The following is a 14,543-nucleotide window of genomic DNA, read 5'->3' on the forward strand; positions in this document are numbered from 1 at the left end:
AATATTGTAACTTGCGTTATTTATCGTCAGACGTCGCTGTAAAAACAGAGGAAGAGAGAACGAAACGAGTTGCATGATTGTAAAACTAAAAGCGTGATGGTAAAATCGCGTTGAGAGAATTGCTTACAGCATAGCTGCTTGTTGTAGCAGATATCAGAGGGGTGTTATGTTTTATTATACAGCTGGCTGGGGTAACTGGGACGTCGAAGCTGTTGGAACGACCGTGGCTTCCAAAATGTCTCTTCTTTTTCCTTCTCGGGGGGGGGGGGGGGGGGCGGCTTTGATCTTTCGTATCGAAAATCTAAACGTTTCTGGATGCAGATTGATTGGTCTTTGAATTTTACGAATCATCGTGAATATCCAGTTCCTTCTTATCTTCTACAAAGAGTAGTTTCAAGCCTGTCCCGATGTTCAGAGTAATACAACCAAAAATACATTTTCCTTATAATTTGTATAAATCCAAAGTCGTCTCATTGTTTATTGTTCATTCTGACCACATATTGTACTTCTAGGCTTCGTATGTATCTGAACGATCATTTCCTTAAACAGCGTTAAACCAGTTGATCTTCTTAATGGTGAAGTGTTGTGTTTTCTTCGCGGTACGGACTGAATTCTTAAAATATTATTTATACGAGCTTCGTACTTCAAAAGGGTTAAGTATAACCTAGTTTTCATTCGCTCAGAAAATGTTGGTCTGTTTTTCTGAAAAGTGGTAGCTTTAATCATCCAATGTAAATGAAAATTGAAATATGTAAAATATTTTGTAGGAATTCTTTAATATCAAATTAAATTAAAATCTGTTTACCTATCCGTTATCGAGCTGTATTATGCGTACAGACAGACGGACAGAGCGACTTATTGTATTGTTTAACAAATATTTAATGTTTCAATCACTGTGACTGATTGTAATACTAAATAGCGCCCTAGGTTATTGGATTATTTCAGTGCGCTTTGTGTTAAGAAATTGTCTTTTTTGCTAGTTTTGTAGGAGCTTAAACACACTTGTGTGGGAAGGTTAGGTTTGTTGATGTTGTCCGCCGGTGGAGGTCGCCCCGGTAGAAGGCATTACAAGGTTTGCATCTGACACGAGATGGTTACTGAAATTCAAAATGACTGCCAAATAAAATCCTTATTCGTGAATCTGTTGTGGTATTGGGCAAAGAGACATTTCTTTTCTTCTTACCAGACTGGTAGTCGTCTGTGGACAGGTATAAATGTAAATGGTCCTACGTCTCCTGAACTTTGAAGGGGGGGGGGGGGGGGTTACGAGCCACAACATATGCGTAGTGTATGCACTGGTTTCGAATCAAGACCGAAATATTACTTAAATAAATAAATATGTGTAATACAAAGAAGTTTATGGGGCACAAAAATTTTTGGAAATATAAAACTGCTGTGCGCACGTGCACAGCAGAACGTTCGTGTGTGGAGAGTCAGTGGACAAAGGTTTAGGTTGCAGGAGAATCCTGCATTAAGTGGGAAAGTACTGTCTCAGTGAATTTCTTTCATATTCTGGAAATAGTCGCTGCCTTTCAGATCAGAGTCTTTGAGCTTCCAGTTTCTTATTCAGAAATCTAAACACGAAAATTCACAAAACTATAAATTTAATTTTGATTTTATAGAGAAAGAGAGAAAGCAGACGGTTTAGTTAGGAAAGTTAGGTTAGGTTAGATTAGGTTAGGTTAAGTTTATACTCTTACATCTTGGTGTTAAACAGGGTAGGTGTTATTTAAACTTTGCAGTGGAATCTTATTCTTGATACTTCAGCTCGTAACCCACGCCTGCCAGTTTCCCTTCAGTGTAGACGTTCAACCTCTCTTCTAGCTGTGGCGTGACGTCATTTTTCCAACCTCCTACCTCCCCCTTCCTCATGAACGGCTCAATCTTTCCTACCAAGTTCGTTTCCTTTCCACGAAGTTTGGCCATTTCGTCTTCATGTGATACTGAACGGTTTTCCTTCATGGACTCGAAGCTGAGGTGTTCGCAAAGTCTCTTCATCTGTTCAGAGGTCAGAGTGCAGTCCAGGAAGTCCGCTGTGCGTTGTACCACTCTGGGAAGGTCCTGAGTAAAACGAGTAATTACTCGGTCATCGTTACACGAATAAATAGTTTCGTATTTAATCAATTAGACTTACGTTTTATTTGTAAATTCTATTGTGCTGGTTGCTGATAAAATTTTGAGTGCCCTTCAAAGCAAGAGAGAGAGAGAGAGAGAAGAGAGAAAGTGCGGGGAGTAGCGATAGGCACTACTGTTATAAATGGGGGAGGGGTATAAAGTTGGTTGTGGGCTACGAAGGTTCCCAGGCAGCGCCCGCTCGTCCTTCTGGTATGAATAAGTTTAGTGAGGACAAGGGATTTAGGAGACAGGGTGGGTTAAGAAATGGAGAGGGGGAAAGGTTGTTGTCCTGGATAATTTTTATCGTGTTCTTAGGATGGTCGTGGTGATGTCCTGGAGAATTCCAGGGAAATTCCTGGAGAAATCCTGGAAAATTCCTAGATTAGTGTCGGAGAAATCCTGGAGACGCTATACGGAAATCTTTTTGTCATGGAGAATTGCTGGGGAAATCCTGGAGAAGTCCTGGAAGGTCATTTGGAAGTCCTTAAGCGGTGGTGGGTTTGATCCAATGCGGGTCGGTTATTTAGGATTCGTTTAAGTTTGATTGCGATAAGTTTCATTGAATTTGGGTTAGGTTGGTTTAGGTTAGGTTGGCCTTAGAAGGGCGGCGTTTGAAAAAAAAAATTACGTTTATATTGGGGGGGGGGGCTGCTACAGAGCGGAATCCTTCAAAGCACGAAATTAATTTAATATTTAAGAATTCAGTCCGTACCGCATAGAAAACACTACACTTCACCATTAAGTGGATCAACTGGTTAACGCTGTTTAAGGAAATATCCGCCGCTTAAAGTGAGAATCATGCGAAACACATAAGTACGACGTGAAGAATTGTTGAATGTTAAATCATGTGGTACATATAGTTACCACTGTGCTTAATTATTAAGAATGTGATTTACTACTTTACTTAGCAAAAATCCCATTTCAGTTTTATTAAAATCGTGAATTTCACTGATATTTAGCGCAGCTGATATAAAAAAACCGTAGAATAGGTGAATTTTACCTTTTTCATCTCTTCGAAAGTGTTGAACATCACGTTGGATTCATGGCGAATATTCCAGAAATCCAATATGTGATCCCACACAGAACCGTATGGAACTGAAAGGAAGATGTTTTTTTTTCATTTTGAGTTTGTTACTTTTTTCCTTATGGATGTATGAAGCGTAGTTAATCATTTTGATGCCAGGATTTATTTGGAAATAATAATTTACCAGTTAAGAAGTGAATTCTTTGCAGTAACTTACTAAAATCATTAATCCATAATTTGATAAGTTATGTGGATTCTGTTACTCGTACTTATTACTGAGTGATGATATATTTAATGCTCAGTAAGAATGTCTTAAGACAGACGTAATTTGTATTTTTGTATCTCCTCCTTACCTAACACGTATGGAGTTGACATTGACAAAGAAAGTAAATTGTAGAGAAACCCACGCCTCATAAAATCTTAAAATTCTCTCTGAAACGATTATTTACTGGAGATATCTTGCATCTTGCGTTTCGTTAAATATAAGGCACATCTAAAATTGTTTTAGGAAAATGTTAATAAACCTTTTTCTGTCTTCCGGAATGTTACATTATGTAGTAAAATTGTTTCTCTGAAACGTCAGTTATTGTCTACCATGCTATACGATGCAACATCTCAGAAGACAGCCACAATTATACTCGCCGCTGTGAGAATCTGAAATCTCACCTAGAAAAATTTCTTAAATTTATATTTTAGATTTTCCTGAAGCACGAGTTACAATGGATCGATACGTACCAAAATGAAATTCGTTCTACAGAAAGTAATTCAGATCTTCCCAGTCCCAAATTCCATATAAATCAGTTAAAATATTCTGAACCATTCGGACGGACACAGACACGCCCGGCCTTTTCATTCTGCATTCACTTCATTAAATTGGTTGAAAGTTTACAGATTGCACATTCGACGCGAATTATATTGTGTTTTCATAATATATCAACCACGTGCAGGCACCAGCAGGCTTGAAGCTTTGGATTACCGATCTCGGCCAAGAAAGCTTCAACGAAGTCCTCGCAGGAGCCGGTGTATCCGAAGAAGAGCCGATAGTGATGATAGTAGGATGCTGCGACGTCCTTTACATCTCGCGCTACGTAGATGATCTATAAAAAGTTTAAGAAACACCTCGTTTCAGTTGTCATACTCAGAATTCAGAAGAACGCACGTGTGCATTCGCTTGTGGATTAAACCTTCAGTGTGTTCTTTAAACGAGCTTTGGCTTCAAAGGGTTGATATAGATCAGTGGTATTCAACCTGGGGTACGCGAAGACACCTTAGGGGGTACGTGAAATTTAAAAAAAAATATTATTTTATGATAAACACTGAATAATAAGTAATGTAATTTATTTAATTTATTTTAGATGTAGATTATATATTATGTATAACTTGAATTATACACCAACAACTTTGGGGGTACAAAGTTGAAGAGAAATTATATCTGGGGGTACGCGAACAAAAAAAGGGTTGAATACCACTGTACTAGGTGATATGCAACACACTCAGATGTGCTGCTGCCTCGTGTCTTCTTTCTCAGGACTGGCAAATGGACCTAGTTATGTCAACGAACTCGGTGTAAACGTATAATGAATATATTTACCCTTAAATGTAGTCATTAAATTTATTTGTGCGTTTCGTGTGATTCTCAATGTAAACAGCGATTATTTCCTTAAACAGCGTTAACCAGTTGATCTTTGTAATGGTTACGTGTGGTGTTTTCTTCGCGGTACGGACTGAATACGTAAATATTATTCAGACGAGCTTCGGCTTCAAAGGGTTAACCAAATTCGGCAGTTTTACAAATACCTTGGGTCTGACCGTCCACAGCTGTTTCGGCAAGAGTTGCAGTGGCAGATGACTCTTGATACAGCGTGGAGATTGCAGCATCTCCACTGCACGCACGCTGTCTGCGATGTTTGCTTTCCGTCTGGTGTCTTCATCCACGAGACATCCGAGTCTGGGCAAGAACAGTATTTGATTGTAATGTGACCGACGTTTTGTCTAGTACGTGTGTCCAGTTAACTTTATGTCCACCCCTGTGCCCCACATCAGTGAGAGAGAAGCTCTGCGGATGGCAGGCTCGAAGTATTTTTATTTTCCTAAAGACGACCACAATTTATTAATAAATAACGTGAATGTGTGTACGTTACTTTCATCTGTCGAGGGTGTTGCTAGGTAATTGAAATAATAGTCGTTTCTATAGTTAAAAATTCATTTCTCCTCATAAGTGTAGTTAAGATATCATTATTCTATTATCTAAAAAATGACAGTTTAATCTGTGTGAAAAAGCATTGTGGATTTTATTTAGATTTATTTAGCTTTCTACGAAGAACATTTGAAATAACTAAGCTTAAGATAAAATGGACATACAGCTGTAGACTTAAAAAAGTGAAACGAATTGGTATTGGTCCAGACACTGTGAGACGAATTGTCTTAGAAGCTGAAGACAGTTTTTTTTTTTCTTCCGTGTAACAGCAGCGTTGTAAGATTGAATTTTAATGGAAGCTAAACAGTTCCATTTAGTAGAAACTTACTCGAGGTACGGTGATCTCTCCGTCTGCGGGATCTTCCTCGCTGTTTCGTAGTCCAAGTTGTTGATTAGCAACCAGGCCATTTCTTGTGTCCACGTGGTACCTGCGAGGCAGTTCATATTTATTCATAAATAATATAGAATATTTTTATGGCTGTGAAATGTGGTCTCATCCTGAGATAAAATTGGCGGGCCTACATCTTTTTATTCTTTAAGGAGAAGGAAGACTTGTACTACTGTACAGATCGATTATAAAGGAACATAACACTTTAAGTGGCCTGTTTTATTTTTTTATTTTTTTATTTATTTATTTATTTATTTATGGTTTAATTAGCGACGCTTTGAATATATCATTGAAAATGTGAAATCATAGGAATATTAGCGAGTAATGAAGAGGAAGACATTTTAAAGGAAACTGTTGTTGTCGCATTTAAAATACTATTTTCGAATTACCCGGAGGAACTGAGGAAACCCACGGAAAATCTCATGTCAGGATAGAGTGTCTCCGGACATAGATTTCAAAAGGAAGAAGAAAATCCTGCACGTGACTGGCTGTTGTCTGCTTAAAAAGAGAAACTCTCGGAATATGTAAAAAAAAAACATACATTTCGGTTGATTATTCAGTGTAGACTATGTTTTTTCTCATTATTTTTGAAATCACCAGATTTTGGATACGTAAGAATCCAGACGTCGTCCTTCCGCACGGTGAGGTGTCGCACTCTATCGGCGTGATTTCGATACTCGGCGAACATCGCGCATCCTGGCGGCCACATTCTGATAACACCGTCGCTGTGAAACGTTTGGTTAGCAGTTTTGAATTTGTCCACCAGTGGTCCCTGCAGCACCTCAAATTGGAAATCGTCCATTTTTCTAGACTGCGGAAATAATTTCTGTGAAAGAAATGTTTCATTTTCAGCTTACAATTTGTTTATTAAATAGAAGGCTACAAATAAATTTCCGTGCTGAATGAAGTACGACTCTAACATCTGTCACACTTCGTTACCCGCTGTATTTTCACATGTTTAGTTACCTTGTTAGAACTTAGCGGTGTTTAAAGAAATACTTCAGAGTTGGTTTTTCCCGGGTTTTATATGGTGACAAATGTTAAAATCATCTTCAACGTCAGGGACACCACGTATGGACTTAGAAGGAATTCCTTCACTTGTAATACGTGCACATAAATATAATAATTCAATCTGGGAGAACAATTGAATGAACATATTATTGTTAATACTTAACAATTGATTAATAGAGCAGCGGTTATTTATAAGTTGCTAGATGCACATTGGGAAAATTCCCGGATCAAATCTAATAAGGCAAATTTTGTGACATTAACACCTGATGCACGTATATTAGTTAGCAATTGAGATGTGTAACAATTCAATTTAATTCAACTCATTTATTAAAGTGCTTGACAACAGCCTAAACGGCCAATAACAGCCAAGCACTAACAACAATACAAATCTTACAATACTAAAGCAGACAAACAATGAACTGAATATATAAAATACAATATTAATTTATTGCAAAATAATTAAGAAGTAAATGAGCTAAATGTTATGGATAAGTAAATTAAAAACTACCTTAAAATCAGTTCAATTTTGGACAAACAACATACAAAATAAATTATTATACTAAATAATAATATATATGATATATGTAACACGTATTAAAAACAAAATATATTTCGGAAATAGCTACTGCACTACGTGAATAAAGTGGCGAATAGATGGAATAATAATAATAATAAATAATAATAATAAATAATAATAAATAATAATAATAATAATAACGCTACTGTAATTTTGCACTGAAAAACATTTTCTATGTAAATGCACATTTTCGTGATGTGGGATTACGCATTACTGTATAGCTGAATATAAAAAATATTAAAATCTTACCAAATTTAAACTCAGGAACACTGTCAGCAAATTAAATTCTACACTCCTTGCGACTTGAAGTTAGAATCAGCGAATAGCAACTGCTACGCAGTTAGACATTCTTATACAAACCTTTCACATGTGCCATTAGGATCGAGGTTACTGCCTGCCCCACTTATTTGCCTGTGCACACATTAAAATCAGGTCATGGACGTGATCTATACGTGTTAGTATTTCCGGATTTGTATATAAAAGAATCTAGATCTTGTATAGTCAAGTAGACAGTTGACTTGCGAAATCTAGGAAACTTTTCTTATTGGCATTGAGGACTGAAGGATATTAACTGCGTTTGTTACGGAAATTAATGTTAAAAGTCAGACAATAGATAACGGATTGGTATTGGGAACATAAATCGATCGGGAAATTCCCTAATCGACAATATTCAGTAATCGATAGTTAAGTCCATGAGTTTGAAGTCTCGACCGCTTGAAATACTGTTACTAACCTGTAAAAATTTTGTAAAGAGATTTTAAATGAACTCAAACGTTTTTATAACAAACCTTTGAACTTGTCATGCGAGCTGTTATCAATTTGTGTGAAGGTTTCTGCGCTCTCCCGACCGAGTTAACACGACACAAAGTAGAACACAACAGTAATGACGTCACGAAACGATAAAGTGAAGTGTAAAACTTCAAAACCTCTTGTGAGTGGAAGGAATATCTTATCACAAAAATATGTTTCGTGTTTCGAAATTGTACTTTTCGAATTCAAGTTCTCACTGAGACGAATGTGAAGATTTCTGTCATTTGGGGCATCGTGTCTTAAGCTATGGTAGAAGTTTACCGACATTTCAGCGGTGTTTGCTGCCTCCATCATGAAGGCCGTCATCTCCCTGTCTGTATTTCGAGAATTACGTTAACGGAGCTTTCTTACATGCTGTGTATTCTACCAGATTGTATCAGTTCAGCGACAAACTTAACACCGTTATCATATGTAAAAATAATTGAGAATGCAAAAGTAGACTCAACAATAAACATTCTTATCGACTGAGCACGAGTGTCAAGAACCCGCCGCTGTTGTGTTGTTGTATGAACAATAGATGGCAGAACTCTAAGTATGACGCTATTGGTCGGAAATTGTAGTTGATGGTGTTTGTTTCCTTGTGATCTGTTTTAACGGTTATTTGTAAAAAGGAATACAGTGTGTGTGGTTGGATACTATCATTGCATCGATCTGATAAAGTTGAATTGAAGGACTATCTATATTTTTGTAGAATGGAAAGAAAACTAAGAAGTGAAAGGTTATGTTACAACATTGCAAATCGGAGTCGATTGGCGAAGCCTGTTTTCATACACTGTAATATAGACGAAACACTTACCCCAACTTCATGCTCTAAAATTGTAACAGAAATTGCAAAATATATCCTTTGCAATAAGTTGATTCCTTATCCTTACTATACGTTAAAGAATGCTGCAGAAAACTTCAACACTGTAAGTTATAATGTTAAAGTTTGTGTTCATGGTCGTGTATTTTGTGGTTAATGACTGAATTGAATGTGGAAGGCGGGTAGAATTGCAAATTATGGTGCAAGTTTCTTAAAGTTAACTGAGTATAACCACGTAGGCGCATATGTGTGGGATGAAAACCCACTCTGGGCTTCGAAGTTCCATAACCTGTAATGTAAGTTGTTAACAAAAGGGTTATGAAGTATATTGTATCGAATGTGTTCACTTTGCTTAAGGTTGAGACCTTGTGACTGACCTTCTGTAAAGTGTGTCATAGTGCTAACAGTAATTTTTAAGATCTTAGATTCCAGTTGCACTAAGGGAATTTACATTTGTGTGTGTGTGATGTTTTATAACATGTGGGGTATTGTGTGGTGTTACAGAAGAAATTTAAGGAGTAAAACAATTTATACATTGGAGAGAGATAAATCAGACCTTGTACTGTATTTGGTGTCACATTTGTGTTAGCTACTGTTTATTTTGTGGCAAAATTTGGACATCTGAGCATGTCTAATTTATTTAGATCATTCAATTCTTTTTAAGACATTAGTTTTTCTTTCTTTCTTTGAATTTTCTCAAAACAGAATAAATTTATTGCACCGCTATGCTTGTTCATGCATTTTGTTCCATGAAGTTGGAAGTGTCACTTATATAATCCTGTGTTCATGTCATAGTAAGAGGTGTAATGTCTTGGTCTTCTTTTAGTGTTCGACGGAGCAATCTGGACACACTCAGAGCAGAAAAGCTGTGCGGATGAAACGACACCACAAGAAGATGGTCGAAGCGTACAGAAACTTTGAGAGTATTTTTCAGGTAATAAATGTCAAGAACATTTATTTGGAATATTGTTGATCTAAAATTCTGAATTTACCTGAATCAAAGTTAAATTGTGATTTAAAAGCAGTCAAGGGGAAAATTACTAACAAAGTGATTTTAAGAAAAGTTGTTCAGAACATCATTTTTTTAGTCCTTATCTGATGTGCCGAGATCAATTCTAATATTGCCCTTTGTTTATGCTTAAGCCACGATTTTTTGTATTAAATGTGGATCTCTGACTATGGTCTGGATGACTGGAGTTTGATCGCCAGCAAGGACAAAGGATTTTTCTTTCAGCATCTGAATCTATGTGAGCTCTGGGGTCCACCCAGCCTCCTATCTGTTGAGTACCTGAGATTATTTTCCTGGGGATAAAATGTGGCTGGGTCATGATACTGACCACTCACGCTCATCTGGTGCCGAGGTCGAGAATGGATCTGTCTCTTCTCTCCCCTCAAGTGTCTCTATGGCATGCACCAGTACAATGTCGCTTTGCTCATATGTTAGATTTGCAACGTCGATGACATCTCTTCTAAAGTGATGTAGCGACTTTCTCGACGAACATGAAAATTTGGGAAGTGAATAAGATATCGGAAGTTTTTAGAGTTAATAAATAACGCAAAATATGTGCATGCTTTGTTTTTTAAAAAAAAAATATTGTTTATGAATGTGCAATATTTCAGTTTGCTTCGACTAAGGTACAAACTTTCTCTGATTTCAGAACGTTCAACTGGAACTCCAGAACTCTGTTGCTTGTGGTGATGCGGTTGAGGAGGTGGTACTGCTGATCGGTGCCACGTCGCGGAGTCCGCGAGAAGTTTACAGGATCGTCATACCGCCCGTGTCGTGCGTGGAGTCGGACCAGAAGCAAAGTGAAAACAGGATTCGTCTGAACTTACTTCGGTATTTAACCTTTCAGAGCCACGAAACCTTCCTGATACGAGCAGCCAGTTTTAATTTCTAACTTATCAAGGTTCTTCTGGGGCATCCTGTCTCTAATCCTCGGCAATAAACCTCGCTCATCACAGTGATGATCGGGGCTGTGAGCGCCTCTGAAAAATCATTTGCTAGCGGACTGCGTGGTTCAACAAATCAGGAGACGGTCATCTGGTAAAAGTGTGACCAGTTAAATATAATTTGAAAACTTATCTTTTCCCTCTGTCACTTGTCATCTGAAAAAACTGATGTTACGAGACTGATTAGGAATTTCAGTTAACGCTGGGCGTGCGACAGTGACACGCGATCAAACGCCAGGCTCGCCGTGTATATCGAGCAGCGTTGAAGGATCAATCTTGAAAATTTTACCAGCCGTTGCAGTTTTGTGTTTTCACTTTTATTTCTCATGAAGGAAATTGTCTGTTTCTGTCTTGATTTGAAGATCAGCCGCTGTTTTTAAGCAGTTTAAAACAGTAAACGACGATTTCCTTGTGAATATTTCTCAACTCGCAGTTTATAATCATCTTTTTTTGTTTCTTATTCAAAGTTCCAGCTTGAAACTTCTCAGTTCAAAATATTTTGTCTTCCCGTCCGATTTCTAAGAACCTGAAGATTGAAATATGCAAAACAATTTTGCCTGTTGTTTTGTATGGGTGCGAAACACGGTCTCTCACTCTGAGAGAGGAACACAATGTTTCCCCGCTCTGTATAATGGTGTATATTATATTTTATTTAGTGTTCTGTCTGACGACAGGTCCATATGAACAGGATCCTTCCATCCTTTTCTCGGACTGGGACCTGTTCATATACGTTCTTGGCAGATGATCCAGAAGTGGTTTGCCATTGCCTTCTTCTGTGTGTGAATGGAGTAATTGTTGGGATGCCACGGAGGAAAACTCCGTGTTGCCTAGACCACGGCCTTGCCCAACACAAGTTATAAATTCGGGCACCGCCGGGAATCGAACCCGAGACCTCAGGATTACAAGGCCAGCGTTCTAACCGCTAGACCACCGTGGCTCCTAATGGTGTATAGGGTGTGTGAATTTATTGATTCAGTTGTTTGTTCAAGAGCAGGTTACCTGAGGCAATTCGTGCTTTAGACGTACGACCGATTCAATAATTCTTTGATTTTCTACGATTTAATTCAGTCCTTAGGCGTAAATGTTGAATGCCAGTTGTGAACATAATTTTTTGTTTGTACGGCATGAAACATGTAACTCTTCGTTATCCTAGGTGCGTGGTCCTGTCGGAAGATCTCACGGACATGCTGGACCGGTCCATCGGCCTGACGAACATGTACGTGATGCTGAAGAAGAGACGCGGGACGAGCTCACACTGGTTTGTACCAGATGATTCCTACGGTCTCCCACTCCGTGGGCGGCAAGCCGTGATTTTTCTCGGCGAGCAAGTGGGACGGCGGGTCGACACTGATGCTGTTTGTAAGGAAGTGGCCAAACCCCGAACTCCAGATACCAGTAAGACTGTAGAAGCCGAGACGAACCTCGACGGACAGCGGGCGCCGCTGTTGGAGTTGATTGACGGTCTGCACATCAATCCTAGGGGTACGCAGTGGTTCCAGTCTCGCGTCTGTTTGAAAGGCTTCAGGCTTGTCTGTCTGTAGTAGCGCGCGGACCAGACGTGTTTCGACGCGACGAGTCTTTTATGCAGTCATCGTGAATTTCCATTCCGCAGGTTCGCTCCGCACATGAACAGTCGTGCAAACCGGGAAAACTGTTATGATATTGATATGATTTTATTTTTATCAAATAATTAAGATTTATATTTACATCGAGCATTGAAAATGGCGAAATTTCGTGATGGCGTTTTTACTCTTTTATGTGCTTTTTTTTGTTTTTGGCGTGATCGAGAGTCGATTTGGTAATTTTTTTGAATTGCACGTCCAGATGTTTTGTTTTAGTATTTTAGTGTACGAGGGTTGCGTCTGGGCGCGTAATGTTTTAAAATACCCCGGAAATTTTAATTGCCTGATTTTTTGTTGTTGATGTTAAACCAAAGATTAAACTCTCGCATATTCTCGGACATTTCTTTGATTTTCTCCCCCCCACCCCACCCAATTACAGTAATTAAGAAAGATGCATGTTTCAAAAGCCAACTCTTGCTTCCATCGTCACTCAAAACTCTACGACCTAATCACTTGGTTCCGTTGGATGAAGATGCCATTGAAGCGGAAGATTTTGTTTTCGTTATTCGGTGTAAATTTAGATTGATTGTGACTGAATTTAATAAATGTGCCAGTTAAAATGATGGATCTGGAAATATTACTGTAGAAGAAGAAGAAGAATTTTTTTTCTTGGCGTCTCACTGATAAGTGATTGCGTGTCACTTCCAAATTGAAAAATTTATTTGGAACAGTCGAAAGATGTTTTTTTGGTCTCGTCAACAGCGCGACGAGTCGAGACGGGTTTCAGTTCGTTATGGCGAGCGATGAAAATCTTGACAAGTCTCGTGAATTTGCGAGATTTTACCAGACCTTCTCAGTGGCGTACAGGCAGAATTTGAGGCTTATTCTCCAACTGAACGGACGTAAACACGCATGTCCTGCAGTTAATTTACAAGTGCCGAGAGGTCAGGTTAGGTTAGAAGATTTCTGTCTTCTGGGTTGTTGCGCTGTGTCATCTTAGGTTAGGTTTCGTAACCCTTTTTTCTCCCGTGGCGGCGTTTCGGACATGCAGTACGAGTGATTACATCAATTTGGTTTTGATGTAATTGTATCCTGTCGGCGGAAGTCTGAACCACTTTTTCGCTGTAAACCGTCGCATTATGATCTTAAGGCGCAAGAAAATGACTCTGTAACGAAAGATGGTATTTTTTGGAATCGGCTTTCTTTGGTGATTTGTGATGCGACTCTGTGGTCAGATGACTTAAGCCTGTTTTCAAACGATTCACGTACTTTTTCTGGATCAGTGTGACGTCTCGCTTTTATGTCGATTCCACTTTTTTGTGGCGCGACGTACCAAATGACGGCCGCCTCCTGAGATCTTGGTGTTTTTTAGGGTCTGGTAAGTTTTTTTTTTACTTGTTACGACTGATTTCGGAGCGGAAGGCTTTCGGACGCCTCGTCGCCCGGGCGCGCAGCGGACACTGGCCAATGAATTTTCAAGTGGTGTAATGGCTTTAACGGAGAGACTTTTTTATTTTATTTTACATGCTTTTGAATAAATCCTTTTATTTATTTTGTTTCTTATTCATGTTTAATTTTTGTTGTTGTTTTTGCTGGAGGTACCTTTTTTTCCCCCTTGCGGGGAAATTCTGTCGTAATACGACAGAAGAGACCGCGGTCGTTCCCTTCCACGTCCTCCCACTTCATCATCGCTCAGTTGTCTTATCGTATCACGTCCGTTGGTACGCAGACGATAAATGAAACTGTAAATGAGAAAGGAGTTTTTCAGATGAAATGTTTCTGTGATCTTGTAATACTCGCAGAGCGCGCGAGTCGACTGTCTTTTTCCCTGTGTCCTTTGCTTCATGTTACGACTGAAGCGCGCTGCGTTCACAGAAATATATTTCGTCAGTTTCTTGATTTTAAATGGACCCTTGACTGTGGCCCCTGTGAGTGTCTGTTTACTAGGAGATGCAACTCGGAGGCTGGAAACTGGAAACTGGACCCTCTTCCTTCTGCAGTGACGGACTACCCGAGGATTTGCCTGGTAGGTTCTTAAATCAATAGACTGAGAGACCACTTAAGTCAGTTTCGGTGCCGGGATGAGAAACAGCCATTGAATTGC

The 14,543-nt window shown here is 38.8% G+C and overlaps 2 protein-coding genes across 8 annotated transcripts in view; one reads left to right on the forward strand and one right to left on the reverse strand.

Moving 5' to 3' along the window:
* The window catches only part of LOC110841329 (MAD2L1-binding protein), a 177,737-nt gene extending 163,735 nt beyond the window's left edge, over positions 1–14,002 (forward strand). For 2 of the 5 annotated variants that reach the window (XM_087359598.1, XM_087359599.1), the window contains exons 4-7: positions 9,751–9,858; positions 10,583–10,764; positions 12,031–13,388; positions 13,440–14,002. In XM_087359598.1, the coding sequence (XP_087215724.1) occupies positions 9,799–9,858; positions 10,583–10,764; positions 12,031–12,418 (630 nt within the window). In that variant the 5' untranslated portion in view covers positions 9,751–9,798 and the 3' untranslated portion in view covers positions 12,419–13,388; positions 13,440–14,002. The other 3 variants (XM_087359597.1, XM_087359595.1, XM_087359596.1) reach the window with 3 other exon arrangements.
* On the reverse strand, positions 753–7,670 carry LOC110841328 (luciferin sulfotransferase). 3 transcript variants are annotated; one of them, XM_087359592.1, is made up of 8 exons: positions 7,562–7,670; positions 6,322–6,550; positions 5,665–5,764; positions 4,937–5,087; positions 4,116–4,236; positions 3,116–3,210; positions 1,894–2,061; positions 753–1,080 (listed from the first exon to the last, which is right to left on the reverse strand). In XM_087359592.1, exons 2-8 carry the CDS (start codon positions 6,524–6,526, stop codon positions 1,066–1,068), a joined length of 855 nt encoding a protein of 284 aa, XP_087215718.1. In that variant the 5' UTR covers positions 6,527–6,550; positions 7,562–7,670; the 3' UTR covers positions 753–1,065. The 3 variants fall into 3 exon arrangements, with proteins under 3 accessions (XP_087215718.1, XP_087215717.1, XP_021942475.1); XM_087359591.1 differs by having other exon boundaries at positions 1,701–2,061; XM_022086783.2 differs by lacking the exon at positions 753–1,080 and having other exon boundaries at positions 1,588–2,061.
* Positions 14,003–14,543: the final 541 nt, after the last annotated feature.

This window comes from Zootermopsis nevadensis, unplaced genomic scaffold (assembly GCF_977971745.1).
Source record: "Zootermopsis nevadensis isolate Lab colony 2312 unplaced genomic scaffold, Znev_1.0 Znev_ptg000032l, whole genome shotgun sequence".
Taxonomy (NCBI): Eukaryota; Metazoa; Arthropoda; class Insecta; order Blattodea; family Termopsidae; genus Zootermopsis; species Zootermopsis nevadensis.